The following is a 27,687-nucleotide window of genomic DNA, read 5'->3' as shown; positions in this document are numbered from 1 at the left end:
AGGAGCAACCGGAATCACAGGATCAGCAGGAAGCACAGGATCAGCAGGAAGCACAGGAGCAGCTGGAAGCACAGAAACAGCCGGAAGCACAGAAGCAGCCGGAAGTACAAAAGAGGCAGGAAGCACAGAAGTAGCCGGAAGCACAGGAGCAGCCGGAAGCACAGAAGCACAGAAGCAGCAGGAAGCACAGAAGCAGCCAGAAGCACAGAAGCAGCAGGAAGCACAGGAGCAGTAGAAAGCACAGGAGCAGTAGAAAGCACAGGAGCAGCAGGAAGCAAAGAACAGCAATGAAGCAGCAGACAGCACAGAAGCAGCAGAGAGCACAGGATCAGGAAACACAAGGGAAGCAGGAAGCACAGGAGCAGCAAAAAGCACAGGAGCAGCAAGAAGCACCATACAGCAATGAAGCATCAGGAAGCACAGGAGCAGGAAGCCTAGGGGCAGCAGGAAGCAAAGGAGCAACAGGGAGCACAGAAGCAGCAGGATGCACAGAGGCAGCAGGAAGCATAGGATAGCAATGAAGCAGCAAAAAGCACAGGAGCAGAAAGCACAAGAGCAGAAGAAAGCACAGGAGCATCAGGAAGCACAGGAGCAGCAGGAAGCACAGGATAGCAATGAAGCAGCAGGAAGCACAGGAGCAGGAAGCATAGGAGCAGCAGAGAGCACAGGATCAGGAAACACAAGAGAAGCAGGAAGCACAGAAGCAGCAAAAAGCACAGGAGCAGCAAGAAGCACCATACAGCAATGAAGCATCAGGAAGCACAGGAGCAGGAAGCCTAGGGGCAGCAGGAAGCAAAGGAGCAACAGGGAGCACAGAAGCAGCAGAATGCACAGAGGCAGCAGGAAGCACAGGATAGCAATGAAGCAGCAAAAAGCACAGGAGCAGAAAGCACAAGAGCAGAAGAAAGCACAGGAGCATCAGGAAGCACAGGAGCAGCAGGAAGCACAGGATAGCAATGAAGCAGCAGGAAGCACAGGAGCAGGAAGCATAGGAGCAGCATGAAGCACAGGGGCAGCATGAAGCACAGGAGCAGCAATGAAGCAGCAGGAAGCACAGAAGCAGCAGGAAGCATAGGAGCAGCAATGAAGCAGCAGGAAGCACAGGAGCAGCAGGAAGCACTGGAGCAGCAGGAAGCATAGGAGCAGCAATGAAGCATCAGGAAGCACAGGAGCAGCAGGAAGCACTGGAGCAGCAGGAAGCATAGGAGCAGCAGGAAGCATAGGAGCAGCAATGAAGCAGCAGGAAGCACAGAAGCAGCAGGAAGCATAGGAGCAGCAATGAAGCAGCAGGATGCATAGGAGCAGCAATGAAGCAGCAGGAATCATAGGAGCAGCAGGAAGCACAGGAGCAGGAAGCACAAGGGCAGCAGGAAGCACAGAATAGCAATAAAGCAGCAGGAAGCACAGAAGCAGAAGGAAAAACAAAAGCAGCAATGAAGCAGCAGGAAGCACAGGAGCAGCAGAAAACACAGAAGCAGCAATGAAGCAGCAGGAAGCACAGGATCAGCAGGAAGCACAGGAGCAGGAAGCACAGGAGCAGGAAACACAGGAGCAGGAAACACAGGAGCAGCCGGAAGCACAGGAGCAGGAAACAGAGGAGCAGGAAGCACAGGAGCAGCAGGAAGCAGAGTAGCAGGAAGCATAGGAGCAAGAAGCACAGGAGGAGCAGGAAGCAGAGGAGCAGCAAGCACAGGAGCAGCAGGAAGCAAAGGAGCAGCAGGAAGCAGAGGAGCAGGAAGCACAGGAGCAGCAGGAAGCAAAGGAGCAGCAGGAAGCAAAGGAGCAGCAGGAAGCACAGGAGCAGGAAGCACAGGAGCAGCAGGAAGCAAAGGAGGAGCAGGAAGCACAGGAGTAGCCAGAAGCACAGGAGCAGCAGGAAGCACAGGAGCAGCAGGATGCACAGGAGCAGGAAGCACAGGAGCAGCAGGAAGCACAGGAGCAGCAGGATGCACAGGAGCAGGAAGCACAGGAGCAGCAGGAAGCAGAGGATAGCAATGAAGCAGCAGGAAACACAGATGCAGCAATGAAGCAGCTGGAAGTAAAGGGCAGTAAGTGAAGCAGTAGGAGAAGACAAGTAATACCACCACCACCACCACTACAACCGCCCCCATGACGAGCATTGCTACATCCCTACTATCAGCACTCACCTCTCAGCAGATGCACTCGTGTGTTTCCGACCATCACGAGCACAGACTTGGTGCAGGTGATGCCACTGCTGCCGCACGGCACATTCTCTGCGGTGACAGTAAAGAGGCCATCATTCTCTCTGGCCAGAACGTACTGACAATCTCCCAGGAAGGTGAAGGAGCGCCTATCGAAGGTGATGTAATGCGGGTCCCCGGTGGCGGTGCAGATCCCAGCACATTGGTTATTGGTGCACACCCAGCGCCGGTTCTGACACACACTGGAACATTGGAAGAGCAATGATTTAGGGAAAGGTGATTCACAGAAGAGACCAAACATCAGGAACCGAAAACAGTGTCCAAAATCATTCATTCTGGGCAAAAACATCTCAAGACCTGCAAAGCACATGACGACGTTCATGACTCAACCAACCCAACAGAAAACACATCCATCACTACCGGGATCATCTCCTCCATCATCCATCACTACCAGGATCATCTACTCCATCATCCATCACTAGCAAGATCATCTACTCCATCATCCATCACTACCAGGATCATCTCCTCCATCATCCATCACTACCGGGATCATCTCCCCCATCATCCATCACTACCGGGATCATCTCCTCCATCATCCATCACTACCAGGATCATCTACTCCATCATCCATCACTACCAGGATCATCTACTCCATCATCCATCACTACCGGGATCATCTCCTCCATCATCCATCACTACCAGGATCATCTCCTCCATCATCCATCACTACCAGGATCATCTCCTCCATCATCCATCACTACCGAGATCATCTCCCCCATCATCCATCACTACCAGGATCATCTCCTCCATCATCCATCACTACCAGGATCATCTCCTCCATCATCCATCACTACCAGGATCATCTACTCCATCATCCATCACTACCGGGATCATCTCCTCCATCATCCATCACTACCATGATCATCTCCTCCATCATCCATCACTACCAGGATCATCTCCTCCATCATCCATCACTACCGGGATCATCTCCTCCATCATCCATCACTACCAGGATCATCTCCTCCATCATCCATCACTACCGGGATCATCTCCTCCATCATCCATCACTACCGGGATCATCTCCTCCATCATCCATCACTACCGGGATCATCTCCCCCATCATCCATCACTACCAGGATCATCTACTCCATCATCCATCACTACCGGGATCATCTCCTCCATCATCCATCACTACCGGGATCATCTCCTCCATCATTCATCACTACCGGGATCATCTCCTCCATCATCCATCACTACCAGGATCATCTACTCCATCATCCATCACTACCAGGATCATCTACTCCATCATCCATCACTAGCGGGATCATCTACTCCATCATCCATCACTAGCGGGATCATCTCCCCCATCATCCATCACTACCGGGATCATCTCCTCCATCATCCATCACTACCAGGATCATATCCACCATCATCCATCACTACCAGGATCATCTCCTCCATCACTACCAGGATCATCTCCGCCATCATCCATCACTACCAGGATTATCTACTCCATCATCCATCACTAGCGGGATCATCTCCTCCATCATCCATCACTACCGGGATCATCTCCTCCATCATCCATCACTACCAGAATCATCTACTCCATCATCCATCACTACCAGGATCATCTCCTCCATCATCCATCACTAGCGGGATCATCTCCCCCATCATCCATCACTACCAGGATCATCTCCTCCATCATCCATCACTACCAGAATCATCTACTCCATCATCCATCACTACCGGGATCATCTCCTCCATCATCCATCACTACCAGGATCATCTCCGCCATCATCCATCACTACCAGGATTATCTACTCCATCATCCATCACTAGCGGGATCATCTCCTCCATCATCCATCACTACCGGGATCATCTCCTCCATCATCCATCACTACCAGAATCATCTACTCCATCATCCATCACTACCGGGATCATCTCCTCCATCATCCATCACTAGCGGGATCATCTCCCCCATCATCCATCACTACCAGGATCATCTCCTCCATCATCCATCACTACCAGAATCATCTACTCCATCATCCATCACTACCGGGATCATCTCCTCCATCATCCATCACTACCAGGATCATTTCCTCCATCATCCATCACTACCGGGATCATCTCCTCCATCATCCATCACTACCAGAATCATCTCCTCCATCATCCATCACTACCGGGATCATCTCCTCCATCATCCATCACTAGCGGGATCATCTACTCCATCATCCATCACTACCGGGATCATCTCCTCCATCATCCATCACTACCGGGATCATCTCCTCCATCATCCATCACTACCGGGATCATCTCCTCCATCATCCATCACTACCAGGATCATCTCCCCCATCATCCATCACTACCGGGATCATCTCCTCCATCATCCATCACTACCAGGATCATATACTCCATCATCCATCACTACCAGGATCATCTCCTCCATCATCCATCACTACCGGGATCATCTCCCCCATCATCCATCACTACCGGGATCATCTCCTCCATCATCCATCACTACCAGGATCATTTCCGCCATCATCCATCACTACTGGGATAATCTCCTCCATCATCCATCACTAGCGGGATCATCTCCTCCATCATCCATCACTAGCGGGATCATCTCCTCCATCATGCATCACTACAGGGATCATCTCCTCCATCATCCATCACTACCAGGATCATCTCCTCCATCATCCAACATTACCGGGATCATCTCCTCCATCATGCATCACTACAGGGATCATCTACTCCATCATCCATCACTACCAGGATCATCTCCTCCATCATCCAACATTACCGGGATCATCTACTCCATCATCCATCACTACAGGGATCATCTCCTCCATCATCCATCACTACCGGGATCATCTCCTCCATCATCCATCACTACCGGGATCATCTCCTCCATCATCCATCACTACCGGGATCATCTCCTCCATCATCCATCACTACCGGGATCATCTACTCCATCATCCATCACTAGCGGGATCATCTCCCCCATCATCCATCACTACCGGGATCATCTCCCCCATCATCCATCACTACCGGGATCATCTCCTCCATCATCCATCACTACCGGGATCATCTCCTCCATCATCCATCACTACCAGGATCATCTCCTCCATCATCCATCACTACCAGGATCATCTCCTCCATCATCCATCACTACCGGGATCATCTCCTCCATCATCCATCAGTACCGGGATCATCTCCTCCATCATCCATCACTACAGTGATCATCTCCTCCATCATCCATCACTACCGGGATCATCTACTCCATCATCCATCACTAGCGGGATCATCTCCCCCATCATCCATCACTACCGGGATCATCTCCGCCATCATCCATCACTACCGGGATCACCTCCTCCATCATCCATCACTACTGGGATCATCTCCTCCATCATCCATCACTACCGGGATCATCTCCTCCATCATCCATCACTAGCGGGATCATCTCCTCCATCATCCATCACTACCAGGATCATCTCCTCCATCATCCATCACTACCGGGATCATCTCCTCCATCATCCATCAGTACCGGGATCATCTCCTCCATCATCCATCACTACAGTGATCATCTCCTTCATCATCCATCACTACCGGGATCATCTACTCCATCATCCATCACTAGCGGGATCATCTCCCCCATCATCCATCACTACCGGGATCATCTCCGCCATCATCCATCACTACCGGGATCATCTCCTCCATCATCCATCACTACTGGGATCATCTCCTCCATCATCCATCACTACCGGGATCATCTCCTCCATTATCCATCACTAGCGGGATCATCTCCTCCATCATGCATCACTACAGGGATCATCTCCTCCATCATCCATAACTACCGGGATCATCTCCTCCATCATCCATCACTACTGGGATCATCTCCTCCATCATCCATCACTACCGGGATCATCTCCTCCATTATCCATCACTACCGGGATCATCTCCTCCATTATCCATCACTACCAGGATCATCTCCTCCATCATCCATCACTACCGGGATCATCTCCTCCATCATCCATCACTACAGGGATCATCTCCTCCATCATCCATCACTACCGGGATCATCTCCTCCATCATCCATCACTACCGGGATCATCTCCTCCATCATCCATCCCTACTGGGATCATCTCCTCCATCATCCATCACTACCGGGATCATCTACTCCATCATCCATCACTAGCGGGATCATCTCCCCCATCATCCATCACTACCGGGATCATCTCCCCCATCATCCATCACTACCGGGATCATCTCCTCCATCATCCATCACTACTGGGATCATCTCCTCCATCATCCATCACTACCGGGATCATCTCCGCCATCATCCATCACTACCGGGATCATCTCCGCCATCATCCATCACTATCGGGATCATCTCCGCCATCATCCATCACTACCGGGATCATCTCCGCCATCATCCATCACTACCGGGATCATCTCCTCCATCATCCATCACTACCGGGATCATCTCCGCCATCATCCATCACTACTGGGATCATCTCCTCCATCATCCATCACTACTGGGATCATCTCCTCCATCATCCATCACTACCGGGATCATCTCCTCCATCATCCATCACTACCAGGATCATCTCCGCCATCATCCATCACTACCGGGATCATCTCCTCCATCATCCATCACTAGCGGGATCATCTCCCCCATCATCCATCACTACTGGGATCATCTCCGCCATCATCCATCACTACCGGGATCATCTCCTCCATCATCCATCACTACCGGGATCATCTCCTCCATCATCCATCACTACAGTGATCATCTCCTCCATCATCCATCACTACAGTGATCATCTCCTCCATCATTCATCACTACAGTGATCATCTCCTCCATCATTCATCACTACCGGGATCATCTCCTCCATCATCCATCACTACCGGGATCATCTCCTCCATCATCCATCACTACCGGGATCATCTCCTCCATCATCCATCACTACCGGGATCATCTCCTCCATCATCCATCACTACTGGGATCATCTCCTCCATCATCCATCACTACCAGGATCATCTCCTCCATCATCCATCACTACCAGGATCATCTCCTCCATCATCCATCACTACCGGGATCATCTCCTCCATCATCCATCACTACCGGGATCATCTCCTCCATCATCCATCACTACCGGGATCATCTCCTCCATCATCCATCACTACCGGGATCATCTACTCCATCATCCATCACTACTGGGATCATCTCCTCCATCATCCATCACTACCAGGATCATCTCCTCCATCATCCATCACTACCGGGATCATCTCCTCCATCATCCATCACTACTGGGATCATCTCCTCCATCATCCACCACTACCAGGATCATCTCCTCCATCATCCATCACTACTGGGATCATCTCCTCCATCATCCATCACTACCAGGATCATCTCCTCCATCATCCATCACTACCGGGATCATCTCCTCCATCATCCATCCCTACTGGGATCATCTCCTCCATCATCCATCACTACCGGGATCATCTACTCCATCATCCATCACTAGCGGGATCATCTCCCCCATCATCCATCACTACCGGGATCATCTCCCCCATCATCCATCACTACCGGGATCATCTCCTCCATCATCCATCACTACTGGGATCATCTCCTCCATCATCCATCACTACCGGGATCATCTCCGCCATCATCCATCACTACCGGGATCATCTCCGCCATCATCCATCACTATCGGGATCATCTCCGCCATCATCCATCACTACCGGGATCATCTCCGCCATCATCCATCACTACCGGGATCATCTCCTCCATCATCCATCACTACCGGGATCATCTCCGCCATCATCCATCACTACTGGGATCATCTCCTCCATCATCCATCACTACTGGGATCATCTCCTCCATCATCCATCACTACCGGGATCATCTCCTCCATCATCCATCACTACCAGGATCATCTCCGCCATCATCCATCACTACCGGGATCATCTCCTCCATCATCCATCACTAGCGGGATCATCTCCCCCATCATCCATCACTACTGGGATCATCTCCGCCATCATCCATCACTACCGGGATCATCTCCTCCATCATCCATCACTACCGGGATCATCTCCTCCATCATCCATCACTACAGTGATCATCTCCTCCATCATCCATCACTACAGTGATCATCTCCTCCATCATTCATCACTACAGTGATCATCTCCTCCATCATTCATCACTACCGGGATCATCTCCTCCATCATCCATCACTACCGGGATCATCTCCTCCATCATCCATCACTACCGGGATCATCTCCTCCATCATCCATCACTACCGGGATCATCTCCTCCATCATCCATCACTACTGGGATCATCTCCTCCATCATCCATCACTACCAGGATCATCTCCTCCATCATCCATCACTACCAGGATCATCTCCTCCATCATCCATCACTACCGGGATCATCTCCTCCATCATCCATCACTACCGGGATCATCTCCTCCATCATCCATCACTACCGGGATCATCTCCTCCATCATCCATCACTACCGGGATCATCTACTCCATCATCCATCACTACTGGGATCATCTCCTCCATCATCCATCACTACCAGGATCATCTCCTCCATCATCCATCACTACCGGGATCATCTCCTCCATCATCCATCACTACTGGGATCATCTCCTCCATCATCCACCACTACCAGGATCAATCTCCTCCATCATCCATCACTACTAGGATCATCTCCTCCATCATCCATCACTACCGGGATCATCTCCTCCATCATCCATCACTACCGGGATCATCTCCTCCATCATCCATCACTACAGTGATCATCTCCTCCATCATCCATCACTACCAGGATCATCTCCTCCATCATCCATTACTACAGTGATCATCTCCTCCATCATCCATCACTACCGGGATCATCTACTCCATCATCCATCACTACTGGGATCATCTCCTCCATCATCCATCACTACCAGGATCATCTCCTCCATCATCCATCACTACCGGGATCATCTCCTCCATCATCCATCACTACTGGGATCATCTCCTCCATCATCCACCACTACCAGGATCATCTCCTCCATCATCCATCACTACTAGGATCATCTCCTCCATCATCCATCACTACCGGGATCATCTCCTCCATCATCCATCACTACCGGGATCATCTCCTCCATCATCCATCACTACAGTGATCATCTCCTCCATCATCCATCACTACCAGGATCATCTCCTCCATCATCCATTACTACCGGGATCATCTCCTCCATCATCCATCACTACCGGGATCATCTCCTCCATTATCCATCACTACAGTGATCATCTCCTCCATCATCCATCACTACAGTGATCATCTCCTCCATCATCCATCACTACAGTGATCATCTCCTCCATCATCCATCACTACCGGAATCATCTCCTCCATCATCCATCACTACTGGGATCATCTCCTCCATCATCCATCACTACCGGGATCATCTCCTCATCATCCATCACTACCGGATCATCTCCTCCATCATCCATCACTACCGGGATCATCTCCTCCATCATTGCATCACTTACAGGGATCATCTCCTCCATCATCCAACATTACCGGGATCATCTACTCCATCATCCATCACTACAGGGATCATCTCCTCCATCATCCATCACTACCGGGATCATCTCCTCCATCATCCATCACTACCGGGATCATCTCCTCCATCATCCATCACTACCGGATCATCTCCTCCATCATCCATCACTACCGGGATCATCTACTCCATCATCCATCACTAGGGGGATCATCTCCCCCATCATCCATCACTACCGGGATCATCTCCCCCATCATCCATCACCTACCGGGATCATCTCCTCCATCATCCATCACTACTCGGGATCATCTCCTCCATCATCCGTCACTACCGGGATCATCTCCTCCATCATCCATCACTACTGGGATCATCTCCTCCCATCATCCATCACTACCAGGATCATCTCCTCCATCATCCATCACTACCGGGATCATCTCCTCCATCATCCATCACTACCGGGATCATCTCCTCCATCATCCATCACTACAGTGATCATCTCCTCCATCATCCATCACTACCGGGATCATCTCTCCCCATCATCCATCACTACCGGGATCATCTCCTCCATCATCCATCACTACCAGGGATCATCTCCTCCATCATCCATCACTACCGGGATCATCTCCTCCATCATCCATCACTACAGTGATCATCTCCTCCATCATCCATCACTACCGGGATCATCTCCCCCATCATCCATCACTACCGGGATCATCTCCTCCATCATCCATCACTACTGGGATCATCTCCTCCATCATCCATCACTACCGGGATCATCTCCTCCATCATCCCTCACTACCGGGATCATCTACTCCATCATCCATCACTACCGGGATCATCTCCTCCATCATCCATCACTTACCGGGATCATCTCCCCCATCATCAATCACTACCGGGACCATCTCCTCCATCATCCATCACTACCGGGATCATCTCCTCCATCATCCATCACTACCGGGATCATCTCCTCCATCATCCATCACTACCGGGATCATCTCCTCCATCATCCATCACTACCGGGATCATATCATCCATCATCCATCACTAGCGGGATCATCTCCCCATCATCCATCACTACCGGGATCATCTCCTCCCTCATCATCACTACCGGGATCATCTCTCCATCATCCATCACTACTGGGATCATCTCCTCCATCATCCATCACTACCGGGATCATCTCCTCCATCATCCATCACTAGCGGGATCATCTCCTCCATCATGCATCACTACAGGGATCATCTCCTCCATCATCCAACATTACCGGATCATCTACTCCATCATCCATCACTACAGGTATCATCTCCTCCATCATCCATCACTACCGGGATCATCTCCTCCATCATCCATCACTACCGGGATCATCTCCTCCATCATCCATCACTACCGGGATCATCTCCTCCATCATCCATCACTACCGGGATCATCTACTCCATCATCCATCACTAGCGGGATCATCTCCCCCATCATCCATCACTACCGGGATCATCTCCTCCATCATCCATCACTACCGGGATCATCTCCTCCATCATGCATCACTACCGGGATCATCTCCTCCATCATCCATCACTACCGGGATCATCTCCTCCATCATCCATCACTACCAGGATCATCTCCTCCATCATCCATCACTACCGGGATCATCTACTCCATCATCCATCACTAGCGGGATCATCTCCCCCATCATCCATCACTACCGGGATCATCTCCGCCATCATCCATCACTACCGGGATCATCTCCGCCATCATCCATCACTACCGGGATCATCTCCGCCATCATCCATCACTACCGGGATCATCTCCTCCATCATCCATCACTACTGGGATCATCTCCTCCATCATCCATCACTACTGGGATCATCTCCTCCATCACTACCAGGATCATCTCCTCCATCATCCATCACTACAGGGATCATCTCCTCCATCATCCATCACTACCAGGATCATCTCCTCCATCATCCATCACTACCGGGATCATCTCCTCCATCATCCATCACTACCGGGATCATCTCCTCCATCATCCATCACTACCAGGATCATCTCCTCCATCATCCATCACTACTGGGATCATCTCCTCCATCATCCATCACTACCAGGATCATCTCCTCAATCATCCATCACTACCAGGATCATCTCCTCCATCATCCATCACTACCGGGATCATCTCCTCCATCATCCATCACTACCGGGATCATCTCCTCCATCATCCATCACTACCGGGATCATCTCCTCCATCATCCATCACTACCAGGATCATCTCCTCCATCATCCATCACTACCGGGATCATCTCCTCCATCATCCATCACTACCAGGATCATCTCCTCCATCATCCATCACTACTAGGATCATCTCCTCCATCATCCATCACTACCGGGATCATCTCCTCCATCATCCATCACTACAGTGATCATCTCCTCCATCATCCATCACTACAGTGATCATCTCCTCCATCATCCATCACTACCGGGATCATCTCCTCCATCATCCATCACTACAGTGATCATCTCCTCCATCATCCATCACTACCAGGATCATCTCCTCCATCATCCATCACTACCGGGATCATCTCCTCCATCATCCATCACTACAGTGATCATCTCCTCCATCATCCATCACTACAGTGATCATCTCCTCCATCATCCATCACTACCGGGATCATCTCCTCCATCATCCATCACTACTGGGATCATCTCCTCCATCATCCATCACTACCAGGATCATCTCCTCCATCATCCATCACTACCGGGATCATCTCCTCCATCATCCATCACTACCGGGATCATCTCCTCCATCATCCATCACTACAGTGATCATCTCCTCCATCATCCATCACTACCAGGATCATCTCCTCCATCATCCATCACTACCGGGATCATCTCCTCCATCATTCATCACTACCGGGATCATCTCCTCCATCATCCATTACTACCGGGATCATCTCCTCCATCATCCATCACTACCGGGATCATCTCCTCCATCATCCATCACTACCGGGATCATCTCCTCCATCATCCATCACTACAGTGATCATCTCCTCCATCATCCATCACTACCAGGATCATCTCCTCCATCATCCATCACTACCGGGATCATCTCCTCCATCATTCATCACTACAGTGATCATCTCCTCCATCATCCATCACTATCGGGATCATCTCCTCCATCATCCATCACTACCGGGATCATCTCCTCCATCATCCATCACTACAGTGATCATCTTCTCCATCATCCATCACTACAGTGATCATCTCCTCCATCATCCATCACTATCGGGATCATCTCCTCCATCATCCATCACTACCGGGATCATCTCCTCCATCATCCATCACTACAGTGATCATCTCCTCCATCATCCATCACTACAGTGATCATCTCCTCCATCATCCATCACTACCGGGATCATCTTCTCCATCATCCATCACTACTGGGATCATCTCCTCCATCATCCATCACTACCAGGATCATCTCCTCCATCATCCATCACTACCGGGATCATCTCCTCCATCATCCATCACTACCGGGATCATCTCCTCCATCATCCATCACTACCGGGATCATCTCCTCCATCATCCATCACTACTGGGATCATCTCCTCCATCATCCATCACTACCGGGATCATCTCCTCCATCATCCATCACTACTGGGATCATCTCCTCCATCATCCATCACTACCGGGATCATCTCCTCCATCATCCATCACTACCGGGATCATCTCCTCCATCATCCATCACTACAGTGATCATCTCCTCCATCATCCATCACTACCGGGATCATCTCCTCCATCATCCATCACTACTGGGATCATCTCCTCCATCATCCATCACTACCAGGATCATCTCCTCCATCATCCATCACTACCGGGATCATCTCCTCCATCATCCATCACTACCGGGATCATCTCCTCCATCATCCATCACTACAGTGATCATCTCCTCCATCATCCATCACTACCAGGATCATCTCCTCCATCATCCATCACAACCAGGATCATCTCCTCCATCATTCATCACTACCGGGATCATCTCCTCCATCATCCATCACTACCGGGATCATCTCCTCCATCATCCATCACTACCGGGATCATCTCCTCCATCATCCATCACTACAGTGATCATCTCCTCCATCATCCATCACTACCAGGATCATCTCCTCCATCATCCATCACTACCGGGATCATCTCCTCCATCATTCATCACTACAGTGATCATCTCCTCCATCATCCATCACTATCGGGATCATCTCCTCCATCATCCATCACTACCGGGATCATCTCCTCCATCATCCATCACTACAGTGATCATCTCCTCCATCATCCATCACTACAGTGATCATCTCCTCCATCATCCATCACTACCGGGATCATCTTCTCCATCATCCATCACTACTGGGATCATCTCCTCCATCATCCATCACTACTGGGATCATCTCCTCCATCATCCATCACTACCAGGATCATCTCCTCCATCATCCATCACTACCGGGATCATCTCCTCCATCATCCATCACTACCGGGATCATCTCCTCCATCATCCATCACTACCGGGATCATCTCCTCCATCATCCATCACTACCGGGATCATCTCCTCCATCATCCATCACTACAGGGATCATCTCCTCCATCATCCATCATTACCGGGATCATCTCCTCCATCATCCATCACTACTGGGATCATCTCCTCCATCATCCATCACTACCAGGATCATCTCCTCCATCATTCATCACTAGCGGGATCATCTCCTCCATCATCCATCACTACCGGGATCATCTCCTCCATCATCCATCACTACCGGGATCATCTCCTCCATCATCCATCACTACAGGGATCATCTCCTCCATCATCCATCATTACCGGGATGATCTCCTCCATCATCCATCACTACCGGGATCATCTCCTCCATCATCCATCACTACCGGGATCATCTCCTCCATCATCCATCACTACTGGGATCATCTCCTCCATCATCCATCACTACTAGGATCATCTCCTCCATCATCCATCACTACCGGGATCATCTCCTCCATCATCCATCACTACTGGGATCATCTCCTCCATCATCCATCACTACCGGGATCATCATCTCCTCCATCATCCATCACTACTGGGATCATCTCCTCCATCATCCATCACTACCGGGATCATCTCCTCCATCATCCATCACTACCAGGATCATCTCCTCCATCATCCATCACTACCGGGATCATCTCCTCCATCATCCATCACTACAGTGATCATCTCCTCCATCATCCATCACTACAGTGATCATCTCCTCCATCATCCATCACTACCGGGATCATCTCCTCCATCATCCATCACTACTGGGATCATCTCCTCCATCATCCATCACTACCAGGATCATCTCCTCCATCATCCATCACTACCGGGATCATCTCCTCCATCATCCATCACTACCAGGATCATCTCCTCCATCATCCATCACTACTAGGATCATCTCCTCCATCATCCATCACTACCGGGATCATCTCCTCCATCATCCATCACTACTGGGATCATCTCCTCCATCATCCATCACTACAGTGATCATCTCCTCCATCATCCATCACTACCAGGATCATCTCCTCCATCATCCATCACTACCGGGATCATCTCCTCCATCATCCATCACTACAGTGATCATCTCCTCCATCATCCATCACTACAGTGATCATCTCCTCCATCATCCATCACTACAGTGATCATCTCCTCCATCATCCATCACTACCGGGATCATCTCCTCCATCATCCATCACTACTGGGATCATCTCCTCCATCATCCATCACTACCAGGATCATCTCCTCCATCATCCATCACTACCGGGATCATCTCCTCCATCATCCATCACTACCGGGATCATCTCCTCCATCATCCATCACTACTGGGATCATCTCCTCCATCATCCATCACTACCAGGATCATCTCCTCCATCATCCATCACTACTAGGATCATCTCCTCCATCATCCATCACTACTGGGATCATCTCCTCCATCATCCATCACTACCGGGATCATCTCCTCCATCATCCATCACTACAGTGATCATCTCTCCCATCATCCATCACTACCAGGATTATCTCCTCCATCACCCATCACTACCGGGATCATCTCCTCCATCATCCATCACTACAGTGATCATATCCTCCATCATCCATCACTACAGTGATCATCTCCTCCATCATCCATCACTACAGCGATCATCTCCTCCATCATCCATCACTACCGGGATCATCTCCTCCATCATCTATCACTACCGGGATCATCTCCTCCATCATCCATCACTACTGGGATCAACTCCTCCATCATCCATCACTACCAGGATCATCTCCTCCATCATCCATCACTACCGGGATCATCTCCTCCATCATCCATCACTACTGGGATCATCTCCTCCATCATCCATCACTACCAGGATCATCTCCTCCATCATCCATCACTACTAGGATCATCTCCTCCATCATCCATCACTACCGGGATCATCTCCTCCATCATCCATCACTACCGGGATCATCTCCTCCATCATCCATCACTACAGTGATCATCTCCTCCATCATCCATCACTACCAGGATCATCTCCTCCATCATCCATCACTACCGGGATCATCTCCTCCATCATCCATCACTACAGTGATCATCTCCTCCATCATCCATCACTACAGGGATCATCTCCTCCATCATCCATCACTACAGTGATCATCTCCTCCATCATCCATCACTACAGTGATCATCTCCTCCATCATCCATCACTACAGGGATCATCTCCTCCATCATCCATCACTACAGGGATCATCTCCTCCATCATCCATCACTACAGTGATCATCTCCTCCATCATCCATCACTACAGTGATCATCTCCTCCATCATCCATCACTACAGGGATCATCTCCTCCATCATCCATCACTACAGTGATCATCTCCTCCATCATCCATCACTACAGTGATCATCTCCTCCATCATCCATCACTACCGGGATCACCTCCCCCATCATCCATCACTACCGGGATCATCTCCTCCATCATCCAACACTACCGGGATCATCTCCTCCATCATCCATCACTACCGGGATCATCTCCTCCATCATCCATCACTACCGGGATCATCTCCTCCATCATCCAACACTACCGGGATCATCTCCTCCATCATCCATCACTACCGGGATCATCTCCTCCATCATCCAACACTACCGGGATCATCTCCTCCATCATCCAACACTACCGGGATCATCTCCTCCATCATCCATCACTACCGGGATCATCTCCTCCATCATCCATCACTACCGGGATCATCTCCGCCATCATCCATCACTACCGGGATCATCTCCTCCATCATCCATCACTACCGGGATCATCTCCGCCATCATCCATCACTACCGGGATCATCTCCTCCATCATCCATCACTAGCGGGATCATCTCCTCCATCATCCATCACTACCGGGATCATCTCCTCCATCATCCATCACTACCGGGATCATCTCCGCCATCATCCATCACTACCGGGATCATCTCCTCCATCATCCATCACTACCGGGATCATCTCCGCCATCATCCATCACTACCGGGATCATCTCCTCCATCATTCATCACTACCGGGATCATCTCCTCCGTCATCCATCACTACCGGGATCATCTCCTCCATCATCCATCACTAGCGGGATCATCTCCTCCATCATCCATCACTACCGGGATCATCTCCTCCATCATCCATCACTACCGGGATCATCTCCGCCATCATCCATCACTACCGGGATCATCTCCTCCATCATCCATCACTAGCGGGATCATCTCCGCCATCATCCATCACTACCGGGATCATCTCCTCCATCATCCATCACTACCGGGATCATCTCCTCCATCATCCATCACTACCGGGATCATCTCCGCCATCATCCATCACTACCGGGATCATCTCCTCCATCATTCATCACTAGCGGGATCATCTCCTCCATCATCCATCACTACCGGGATCATCTCCTCCATCATCCATCACTACCGGGATCATCTCCTCCATCATCCATCACTACAGGGATCATCTCCTCCATCATCCATCATTACCGGGATCATCTACTCCATCATCCATCACTACCGGGATCATATCCTCCATCATCCATCACTACCGGGATCATCTCCTCCATCATCCATCACTACCGGGATCATCTCCTCCATCATCCATCACTACCGGGATCATTTCCTCCATCATCCATCACTAGCGGGATCATCTCCTCCATCATCCATCACTACCAGGATCATCTCCTCCATCATCCATCACTACCGGGATTATCTCCTCCATCATCCATCACTACCGGGATCATCTCCCCATCATCCATCACTACCAGGATCATCTCCCCCATCATCCATCACTACCGGGATCATCTCCCCATCATCCATCACTACCGGGATCATCTCCTCCATCATCCATCACTATCGGGATCATCTCCCTCATCATCCATCACTACCGGGATCATCTCCTCCATCATCCATCACTACCGGGATCATCTCCTCCATCATCCATCACTACCGGGATCATCTCCGCCATCATCCATCACTACCGGGATCATCTCCTCCATTATCCATCACTACCGGGATCATCTCCTCCATCATCCATCATTACAGGGATCATCTCCTCCATCATCCATCACTACCGGGATCATCTCCGCCATCATCCATCACTACCGGGATCATCTCCTCCATCATCCATCACTACCGGGATCATCTCCGCCATCATCCATCACTACCGAAATCATCTCCTCCATCATCCATCACTACCGGGATCATCTCCTCCATCATCCATCACTACCGGGATCATCTCCTCCATCATCCATCACTACCGGGATCATCTCCTCCATCATCCATCACTACCGGGATCATCTCCTCCATCATCCATCACTACCGGGATCATCTCCTCCATCATCCATCACTACCGGGATTATCTCCTCCATCATCCATCACTACCAGGATCATCTCCTCCATCATCCATCACTACCGGGATTATCTCCTCCATCATCCATCACTACCGGGATCATCTACTCCATCATCCATCACTACCAGGATCATCTACTCCATCATCCATCACTACCGGGATCATCTACTCCATCATCCATCACTACCGGGATCATGTCCCCCATCATCCATCACTACCAGGATCATCTCCTCCATCATCCATCATTACCGGGATCATATCATCCATCATCCATCACTACCGGGATCATCTACTCCATCATCCATCACTACCGGGATCATCTCCTCCATCATCCATCACTACCGGGATCATCTCCTCCATCATCCATCACTACCGGGATCATCTACTCCATCATCCATCACTACCGGGATCATCTCCTCCATCATCCATCACTACAGGGATCATCTCCTCCATCATCCATCACTACAGGGATCATCTCCTCCATCATCCATCACTACCGGGATCATCTCCTCCATCATCCATCACTACAGGGATCATCTCCTCCATCATCCATCACTACAGGGATCATCTCCTCCATCATCCATCACTACCGGGATCATCTCCTCCATCATCCATCATTACCGGGATCATATCATCCATCATCCATCACTACCGGGATCATCTACTCCATCATCCATCACTACCGGGATCATCTCCTCCATCATCCATCACTACCGGGATCATCTCCTCCATCATCCATCACTACAGGGATCATCTCCTCCATCATCCATCACTACAGGGATCATCTCCCCCATCTTACACATCCACCATTACGGAGCACCGCAGAGGTCCGCTGGTCGATCCTCCACTATATAATTCCCTGCCGTCCAGTACTACTCGATAAGTTGCTGGTATGAACCCTAGCTTTCTCACCAGGTGTTACAATCTTTGGTGATGGTCTCATTTGCATGGTAGAGCTTCCCATGGTGGTGACACGGACACTCCTCGGGAGGAAGACATCTGTCCATCTGTGACAACAATGCATTGCCTTTAATTAGATGGATGCAGTAGGTGATGGTTCTGTCCCTCGTATGTGTATAGTTCTACAACACCACTGACCAGTACAGACCGGCAATAATCGACTGCAACTTTACGTAGAGAATTATAAAGACAATGATTTACCCCATCATGAAGTTGGGTGATAAATGTCCAGGTAACTGGGAGATGGTGGTGAGGTGGTACATACCAGGAAGACCGATCCGTCCGGGCACACACAGCCATCCCCACTGTCCGAGCAGCTCTTGTTTACTTCCAGGTTCTCGCAGGTGAGCAGACAAGCCCCAAATTTATAGACCAAGTCACCGGGGCAAAAAGCCACCTCTGGGCATCTGTTCTCTGTACAGTTCCACAAACCAGTCACACAGGCACTGAAAAAAGAAAAGGAAGAAAAACCATTGAAATCACAGAAGCAATGCAACTCTAACCATCGAGAAACTATAACCAAGGAAAGGACCATAGAGAGGACGTCATGAGACTGAGGAGAAGGCCAGAAATGATATCTAAGAGAAGCCTGCAGACCAGAAAGCATGAGATGACAGAAGAGAAGACTGAATATCTTATCTGTGAGTACTGGGCAGACTGGAATCATAAGAAACCAAGGAGAAGTTCAAAAATTGGAACCAAGGAGACCTGAAACCATAACCAAGAGAAGCCCAGAAATCATGAGAAAATGGGAGAAGGTCAAAAGCCAGGAGGTGACAGAAGCAGAGGCCCCAGCGTCTGTTTCAGCTGGATTTACTTCCAAGGGTGCCCATCCAGGTGAAATACACTGCAACACAAAGACTCGTCAGGTCCCTGCACTGCGATGTGCCAGCTGCCGATGAAGGCTGTGCATATTCACTGCTCCCCACTCCCATAATGCAGGGCATGGGGAGCAGAGGATATGCGGGCACCCGGCAGCTGACTGTGCTGTAAGCGGGCACACCATGCTTGACAATGACGTTGCAGTATGCCATCATCGGAGGAGGACACTGAGAGAAGGTGAGTAAAATCGAATATTTTGATTACTGTGAACAGCACCTGGGGGTGTAATGTGTTCCAGGATGGAGACATAAAACCAGCTGAGGCCAATATGGGGACATGTATACAAGGATGGGGCCATTATGGGGACATGTATACAAGGATGGGGCCATTATGGGGACATGTATACAAGCATGGGGCCATTATGGGGACATGTATACAAGGATGGGGCCATTATGGGGACATGTATACCAGGATGGGGCCATTATGGGGACCTGTATGCCAGGCTGGGGCCATTATGGGGACATGTATACAAGGATGGGGCCATTATGGGGACATGTATACCAGGATGGGGCCATTATGGGGACCTGTATGCCAGGCTGGGGCCATTATGGGGACATGTATACAAGGATGGGGCCATTATGGGGACATGTATACAAGCATGGGGCCATTATGGGGACATGTATACCAGGGTGGAGCCAAGATGGGGAGAAGACTGGAAATCATGAGATGATAGAGGAGAAGACTGGATATCATGAGATGATAGAGGAGAAGACTGGAAATCATGAGATGATAGAGGAGAAGACTGGAAATCATGAGATGATAGAGGAGAAGACTGGATATCATGAGATGATAGAGGAGAAGACTGGAAATCATGAGATGATAGAGGAGAAGACTGGAAATCATGAGATGATAGAGGAGAAGACTGGAAAGCATGAGATGATAGAGGAGAAGACTGGATATCATGAGATGATAGAGGAGAAGACTGGATATCATGAGATGATAGAGGAGAAGACTGGAAATCATGAGATGATAGAGGAGAAGACTGGAAATCATGAGATGATAGAGGAGAAGACTGGAAATCATGAGATGATAGAGGAGAAGACTGGAAATCATGAGATGATAGAGGAGAAGACTGGATATCATGAGATGATAGAGGAGAAGACTGGATATCATGAGATGATAGAGGAGAAGACTGGAAATCATGAGATGATAGAGGAGAAGACTGGAAATCATGAGATGATAGAGGAGAAGACTGGAAATCATGAGATGATAGAGGAGAAGACTGGATATCATGAGATGATAGAGGAGAATACTGGAAATCATGAGATGATAGAGGAGAAGACTGGAAATCATGAGATGATAGAGGAGAAGACTGGATATCATGAGATGATAGAGAAGACTGGATATCATGAGATGATAGAGGAGAAGACTGGATATCATGAGATAATAGAGGAGAAGACTGGATATCATGAGATGATAGAGGAGAAGACTGGAAATCATGAGATGATAGAGGAGAAGACTGGAAATCATGAGATGATAGAGGAGAAGACTGGAAATCATGAGATGATAGAGGAGAAGACTGGAAATCATGAGATGATAGAGGAGAAGACTGGATATCATGAGATGATAGAGGAGAAGACTGGAAATCATGAGATGATAGAGGAGAAGACTGGATATCATGAGATGATAGAGGATAAAACTGGATATCATGAGATAATAGAGGAGAAGACTGGATATCATGAGATGATAGAGGAGAAGACTGGAAATCATGAGATGATAGAGGAGAAGACTGGAAATCATGAGATGATAGAGGAGAAGACTGGAAATCATGAGATGATAGAGGAGAAGACTGGAAATCATGAGATGATAGAGGAGAAGACTGGAAATCATGAGATGATAGAGGAGAAGCCTGGATATCATGAGATAATAGAGGAGAAGACTGGATATCATGAGATGATAGAGGAGAAGACTGGAAATCATGAGATGATAGAGGAGAAGACTGGAAATCATGAGATGATAGAGGAGAAGACTGGAAATCATGAGATGATAGAGGAGAAGACTGGAAATCATGAGATGATAGAGGAGAAGACTGGAAATCATGAGATGATAGAGGAGAAGACTGGATATCATGAGATGATAGAGGAGAAGACTGGAAATCATGAGATGATAGAGGAGAAGACTGGAAATCATGAGATGATAGAGGAGAAGACTGGATATCATGAGATGATAGAGGAGAAGACTGGATATCATGAGATGATAGAGGAGAAGACTGGATATCATGAGATGATAGAGGAGAAGACTGGATATCATGAGATGATAGAGGAGAAGACTGGATATCATGAGATGATAGAGGAGAAGACTGGAAATCATGAGATGATAGAGGAGAAGACTGGAAATCATGAGATGATAGAGGAGAAGACTGGATATCATGAGATGATAGAGGAGAAGACTAGAAATCATGAGATGATAGAGGAGAAGACTGGAAATCATGAGATGATAGAGGAGAAGACTGGAAATCATGAGATGATAGAGAAGACTGGAAATCATGAGATGATAGAGAAGACTGGAAATCATGAGATGATAGAGGAGAAGACTGGATATCATGAGATGATAGAGGAGAAGACTGGATATCATGAGATGATAGAGGAGAAAACTGGATATCATGAGATGATAGAGGAGAAGACTGAAAATCATGAGATGATAGAGGAATAGACTGGATATCATGAGATGATAGAGGAGAAGACTGGAAATCATGAGATGATAGAGGAGAAGACTGGATATCATGAGATGATAGAGGAGAAGACTGGAAATCATGAGATGATAGAGGAGAAGACTGGAAATCATGAGATGATAGAGGAGAAGACTGGAAATCATGAGATGATAGAGGAGAAGACTGGAAATCATGAGATGATAGAGGAGAAGACTGGAAATCATGAGATGATAGAGGAGAAGACTGGATATCATGAGATGATAGAGGAGAAGAATGGATATCATGAGATGATAGAGGAGAAGACTGGATATCATGAGATGATAGAGGAGAAGACTGGAAATCATGAGATGATAGAGGAGAAGACTGGATATCATGAGATGATAGAGGAGAAGACTGGAAATCATGAGATGATAGAGGAGAAGACTGGAAATCATGAGATGATAGAGGAGAAGACTGGAAATCATGAGATGATAGAGGAGAAGACTGGAAATCATGAGATGATAGAGGAGAAGACTGGATATCATGAGATGATAGAGGAGAAGACTGGAAATCATGAGATGATAGAGGAGAAGACTGGAAATCATGAGATGATAGAGGAGAAGACTGGAAATCATGAGATGATAGAGGAGAAGACTGGAAATCATGAGATGATAGAGGAGAAGACTGGATATCATGAGATGATAGAGGAGAAGACTGGATATCATGAGATGATAGAGGTGAAGACTGGAAATCATGAGATGATAGAGGAGAAGACTGGAAATCATGAGATGATAGAGGCGAAGACTGGATATCATGAGATGATAGAGGAATAGACTGGATATCATGAGATGATAGAGGAGAAGACTGGAAATCATGAGATGATAGAGGAGAAAACTGGATATCATGAGATGATAGAGGAGAAGACTGGAAATCATGAGATGATAGAGGAGAAGACTGGATATCATGAGATGATAGAGAAGACTGGAAATCATGAGATGATAGAGGAGAAGACTGGAAATCATGAGATGATAGAGGAGAAGACTGGAAATCATGAGATGATAGAGGAGAAGACTAGAAATCATGAGATGATAGAGGAATAGACTGGATATCATGAGATGATAGAGGAGAAGACTGGAAATCATGAGATGATAGAGGAGAAAACTGGATATCATGAGATGATAGAGGAGAAGACTGGAAATCATGAGATGATAGAGGAATAGACTGGATATCATGAGATGATAGAGGAGAAGACTGGAAATCATGAGATGATAGAGGAGAAGACTGGAAATCATGAGATGATAGAGGAGAAGACTGGAAATCATGAGATGATAGAGGAGAAGACTGGAAATCATGAGATGATAGAGGAGAAGACTGGATATCATGAGATGATAGAGGAGAAGACTGGAAATCATGAGATGATAGAGGAGAAGACTGGATATCATGAGATGATAGAGGAGAAGACTGGAAATCATGAGATGATAGAGGAGAAGACTGGAAATCATGAGATGATAGAGGAGAAGACTGGAAATCATGATATGATAGAGGAGAAGACTGGAAATCATGAGATGATAGAGGAGAAGACTGGATATCATGAGATGATAGAGGAGAAGACTGGAAATCATGAGATGATAGAGGAGAAGACTGGAAATCATGAGATGATAGAGGAGAAGACTGGATATCATGAGATGATAGAGGAATAGACTGGATATCATGAGATGATAGAGGAGAAGACTGGAAATCATGAGATGATAGAGGAGAAAACTGGAAATCATGAGATGATAGAGGAGAAGACTGGATATCATGAGATGATAGAGGAGAAGACTGGATATCATGAGATGATAGAGGAGAAGACTGGATATCATGAGATGATAGAGGAGAAGACTGGATATCATGAGATGATAGAGGAGAAGACTGGAAATCATGAGATGATAGAGGAGAAGACTGGATATCATGAGATGATAGAGGAGAAGACTGGAAATCATGAGATGATAGAGGAGAAGACTGGATATCATGAGATGATAGAGGAGAAGACTGGAAATCATGAGATGATAGAGGAGAAGACTGGAAATCATGAGATGATAGAGGAGAAGACTGGAAATCATGAGATGATAGAGGAGAAGACTGGAAATCATGAGATGATAGAGGAATAGACTGGATATCATGAGATGATAGAGGAGAAGACTGGAAATCATGAGATGATAGAGGAATAGACTGGATATCATGAGATGATAGAGGAGAAGACTGGAAATCATGAGATGATAGAGGAGAAAACTGGATATCATGAGATGATAGAGGAGAAGACTGGAAATCATGAGATGATAGAGGTATAGACTGGATATCATGAGATGATAGAGGAGAAGACTGGAAATCATGAGATGATAGAGGAGAAGACTGGAAATCATGAGATGATAGAGGAGAAGACTGGAAATCATGAGATGATAGAGGAATAGACTGGATATCATGAGATGATAGAGGAGAAGACTGGAAATCATGAGATGATAGAGGAGAAAACTGGATATCATGAGATGATAGAGGAGAAGACTGGAAATCATGAGATGATAGAGGAGAAGACTGGATATCATGAGATGATAGAGTAGAAGACTGGAAATCATGAGATGATAGAGGAGAAGACTGGATATCATGAGATGATAGAGGAGAAGACTGGATATCATGAGATGATAGAGGAGAAGACTGGATATCATGAGATGATAGAGGAGAAGACTGGATATCATGAGATGATAGAGGAGAAGACTGGAAATCATGAGATGATAGAGGAGAAGACTGGATATCATGAGATGATAGAGGAGAAGACTGGAAATCATGAGATGATAGAGGAGAAGACTGGATATCATGAGATGATAGAGGAGAAGACTGGAAATCATGAGATGATAGAGGAGAAGACTGGATATCATGAGATGATAGAGGAGAAGACTGGATATCATGAGATGATAGAGGAGAAGACTGGATATCATGAGATGATAGAGGAGAAGACTGGAAATCATGAGATGATAGAGGAGAAAACTGGAAATCATGAGATGATAGAGGAGAAGACTGGAAATCATGAGATGATAGAGGAGAAGACTGGATATCATGAGATGATAGAGGAGAAGACTGGAAATCATGAGATGATAGAGGAGAAGACTGGATATCATGAGATGATAGAGGAGAAGACTGGAAATCATGAGATGATAGAGGAGAAGACTGGAAATCATGAGATGATAGAGGAGAAGACTGGAAATCATGAGATGATAGAGGAGAAGACTGGAAATCATGAGATGATAGAGGAGAAGACTGGAAATCATGAGATGATAGAGGAGAAGACTGGAAATCATGAGATGATAGAGGAGAAGACTGGAAATCATGAGATGATAGAGGAGAAGACTGGATATCATGAGATGATAGAGGAGAAGACTGGAAATCATGAGATGATAGAGGAGAAGACTGGATATCATGAGATGATAGAGAAGACTGGAAATCATGAGATGATAGAGGAGAAGACTGGAAATCATGAGATGATAGAGGAGAAGACTGGATATCATGAGATGATAGAGGAGAAGACTGGATATCATGAGATGATAGAGAAGACTGGAAATCATGAGATGATAGAGGAGAAGACTGGAAGTCATGAGATGATAGAGGAGAAGACTGGATATCATGAGATGATAGAGGAGAAGACTGGAAATCATGAGATGATAGAGGAGAAGACTGGAAATCATGAGATGATAGAGGAGAAGACTGGAAATCATGAGATGATAGAGGAGAAGACTGGAAATCATGAGATGATAGAAGAGAAGACTGGAAATCATGAGATGATAGAGGAGAAGACTGGAAATCATGAGATGATAGAGGAGAAGACTGGAAATCATGAGATGATAGAGGAGAAGACTGGAAATCATGAGATGATAGAGGAGAAGACTGGAAATCATGAGATGATAGAGGAGAAGACTGGAAATCATGAGATGATAGAGGAGAAGACTGGAAATCATGAGATGATAGAGGAGAAGACTGGAAATCATGAGATGATAGAGGAGAAGACTGGAAATCATGAGATGATAGAGGAGAAGACTGGATATCATGAGATGATAGAGGAGAAGACTGGATATCATGAGATGATAGAGGAGAAGACTGGAAATCATGAGATGATAGAGGAGAAGACTGGAAATCATGAGATGATAGAGGAGAAGACTGGAAATCATGAGATGATAGAGGAGAAGACTGGAAATCATGAGATGATAGAGGAGAAGACTGGATATCATGAGATGATAGAGGAGAAGACTGGAAATCATGAGATGATAGAGGAGAAGACTGGATATCATGAGATGATAGAGAAGACTGGAAATCATGAGATGATAGAGGAGAAGACTGGAAATCATGAGATGATAGAGGAGAAGACTGGATATCATGAGATGATAGAGGAGAAGACTGGATATCATGAGATGATAGAGAAGACTGGAAATCATGAGATGATAGAGGAGAAGACTGGAAGTCATGAGATGATAGAGGAGAAGACTGGATATCATGAGATGATAGAGGAGAAGACTGGAAATCATGAGATGATAGAGGAGAAGACTGGAAATCATGAGATGAT

General features: G+C 47.6%; 1 protein-coding gene across 1 annotated transcript in view; it reads right to left on the bottom strand.

The window, feature by feature from the left end:
- The window catches only part of LOC142243992 (SCO-spondin-like), a 476,497-nt gene that overhangs the window by 343,982 nt on the left and 104,828 nt on the right, over positions 1 to 27,687 (bottom strand). The window contains 3 exon segments of the mRNA XM_075316177.1: positions 2,148 to 2,404; positions 19,541 to 19,635; positions 19,854 to 20,034. Of these exon segments, the coding sequence (XP_075172292.1) occupies positions 2,148 to 2,404; positions 19,541 to 19,635; positions 19,854 to 20,034 (533 nt within the window).

This window comes from Anomaloglossus baeobatrachus, chromosome 6 (assembly GCF_048569485.1).
Source record: "Anomaloglossus baeobatrachus isolate aAnoBae1 chromosome 6, aAnoBae1.hap1, whole genome shotgun sequence".
NCBI classification, from domain to species: Eukaryota; Metazoa; Chordata; class Amphibia; order Anura; family Aromobatidae; genus Anomaloglossus; species Anomaloglossus baeobatrachus.
Note: the sequence above shows the minus strand (reverse complement) of the source record. Positions and strands in the feature narration are given on the sequence as shown.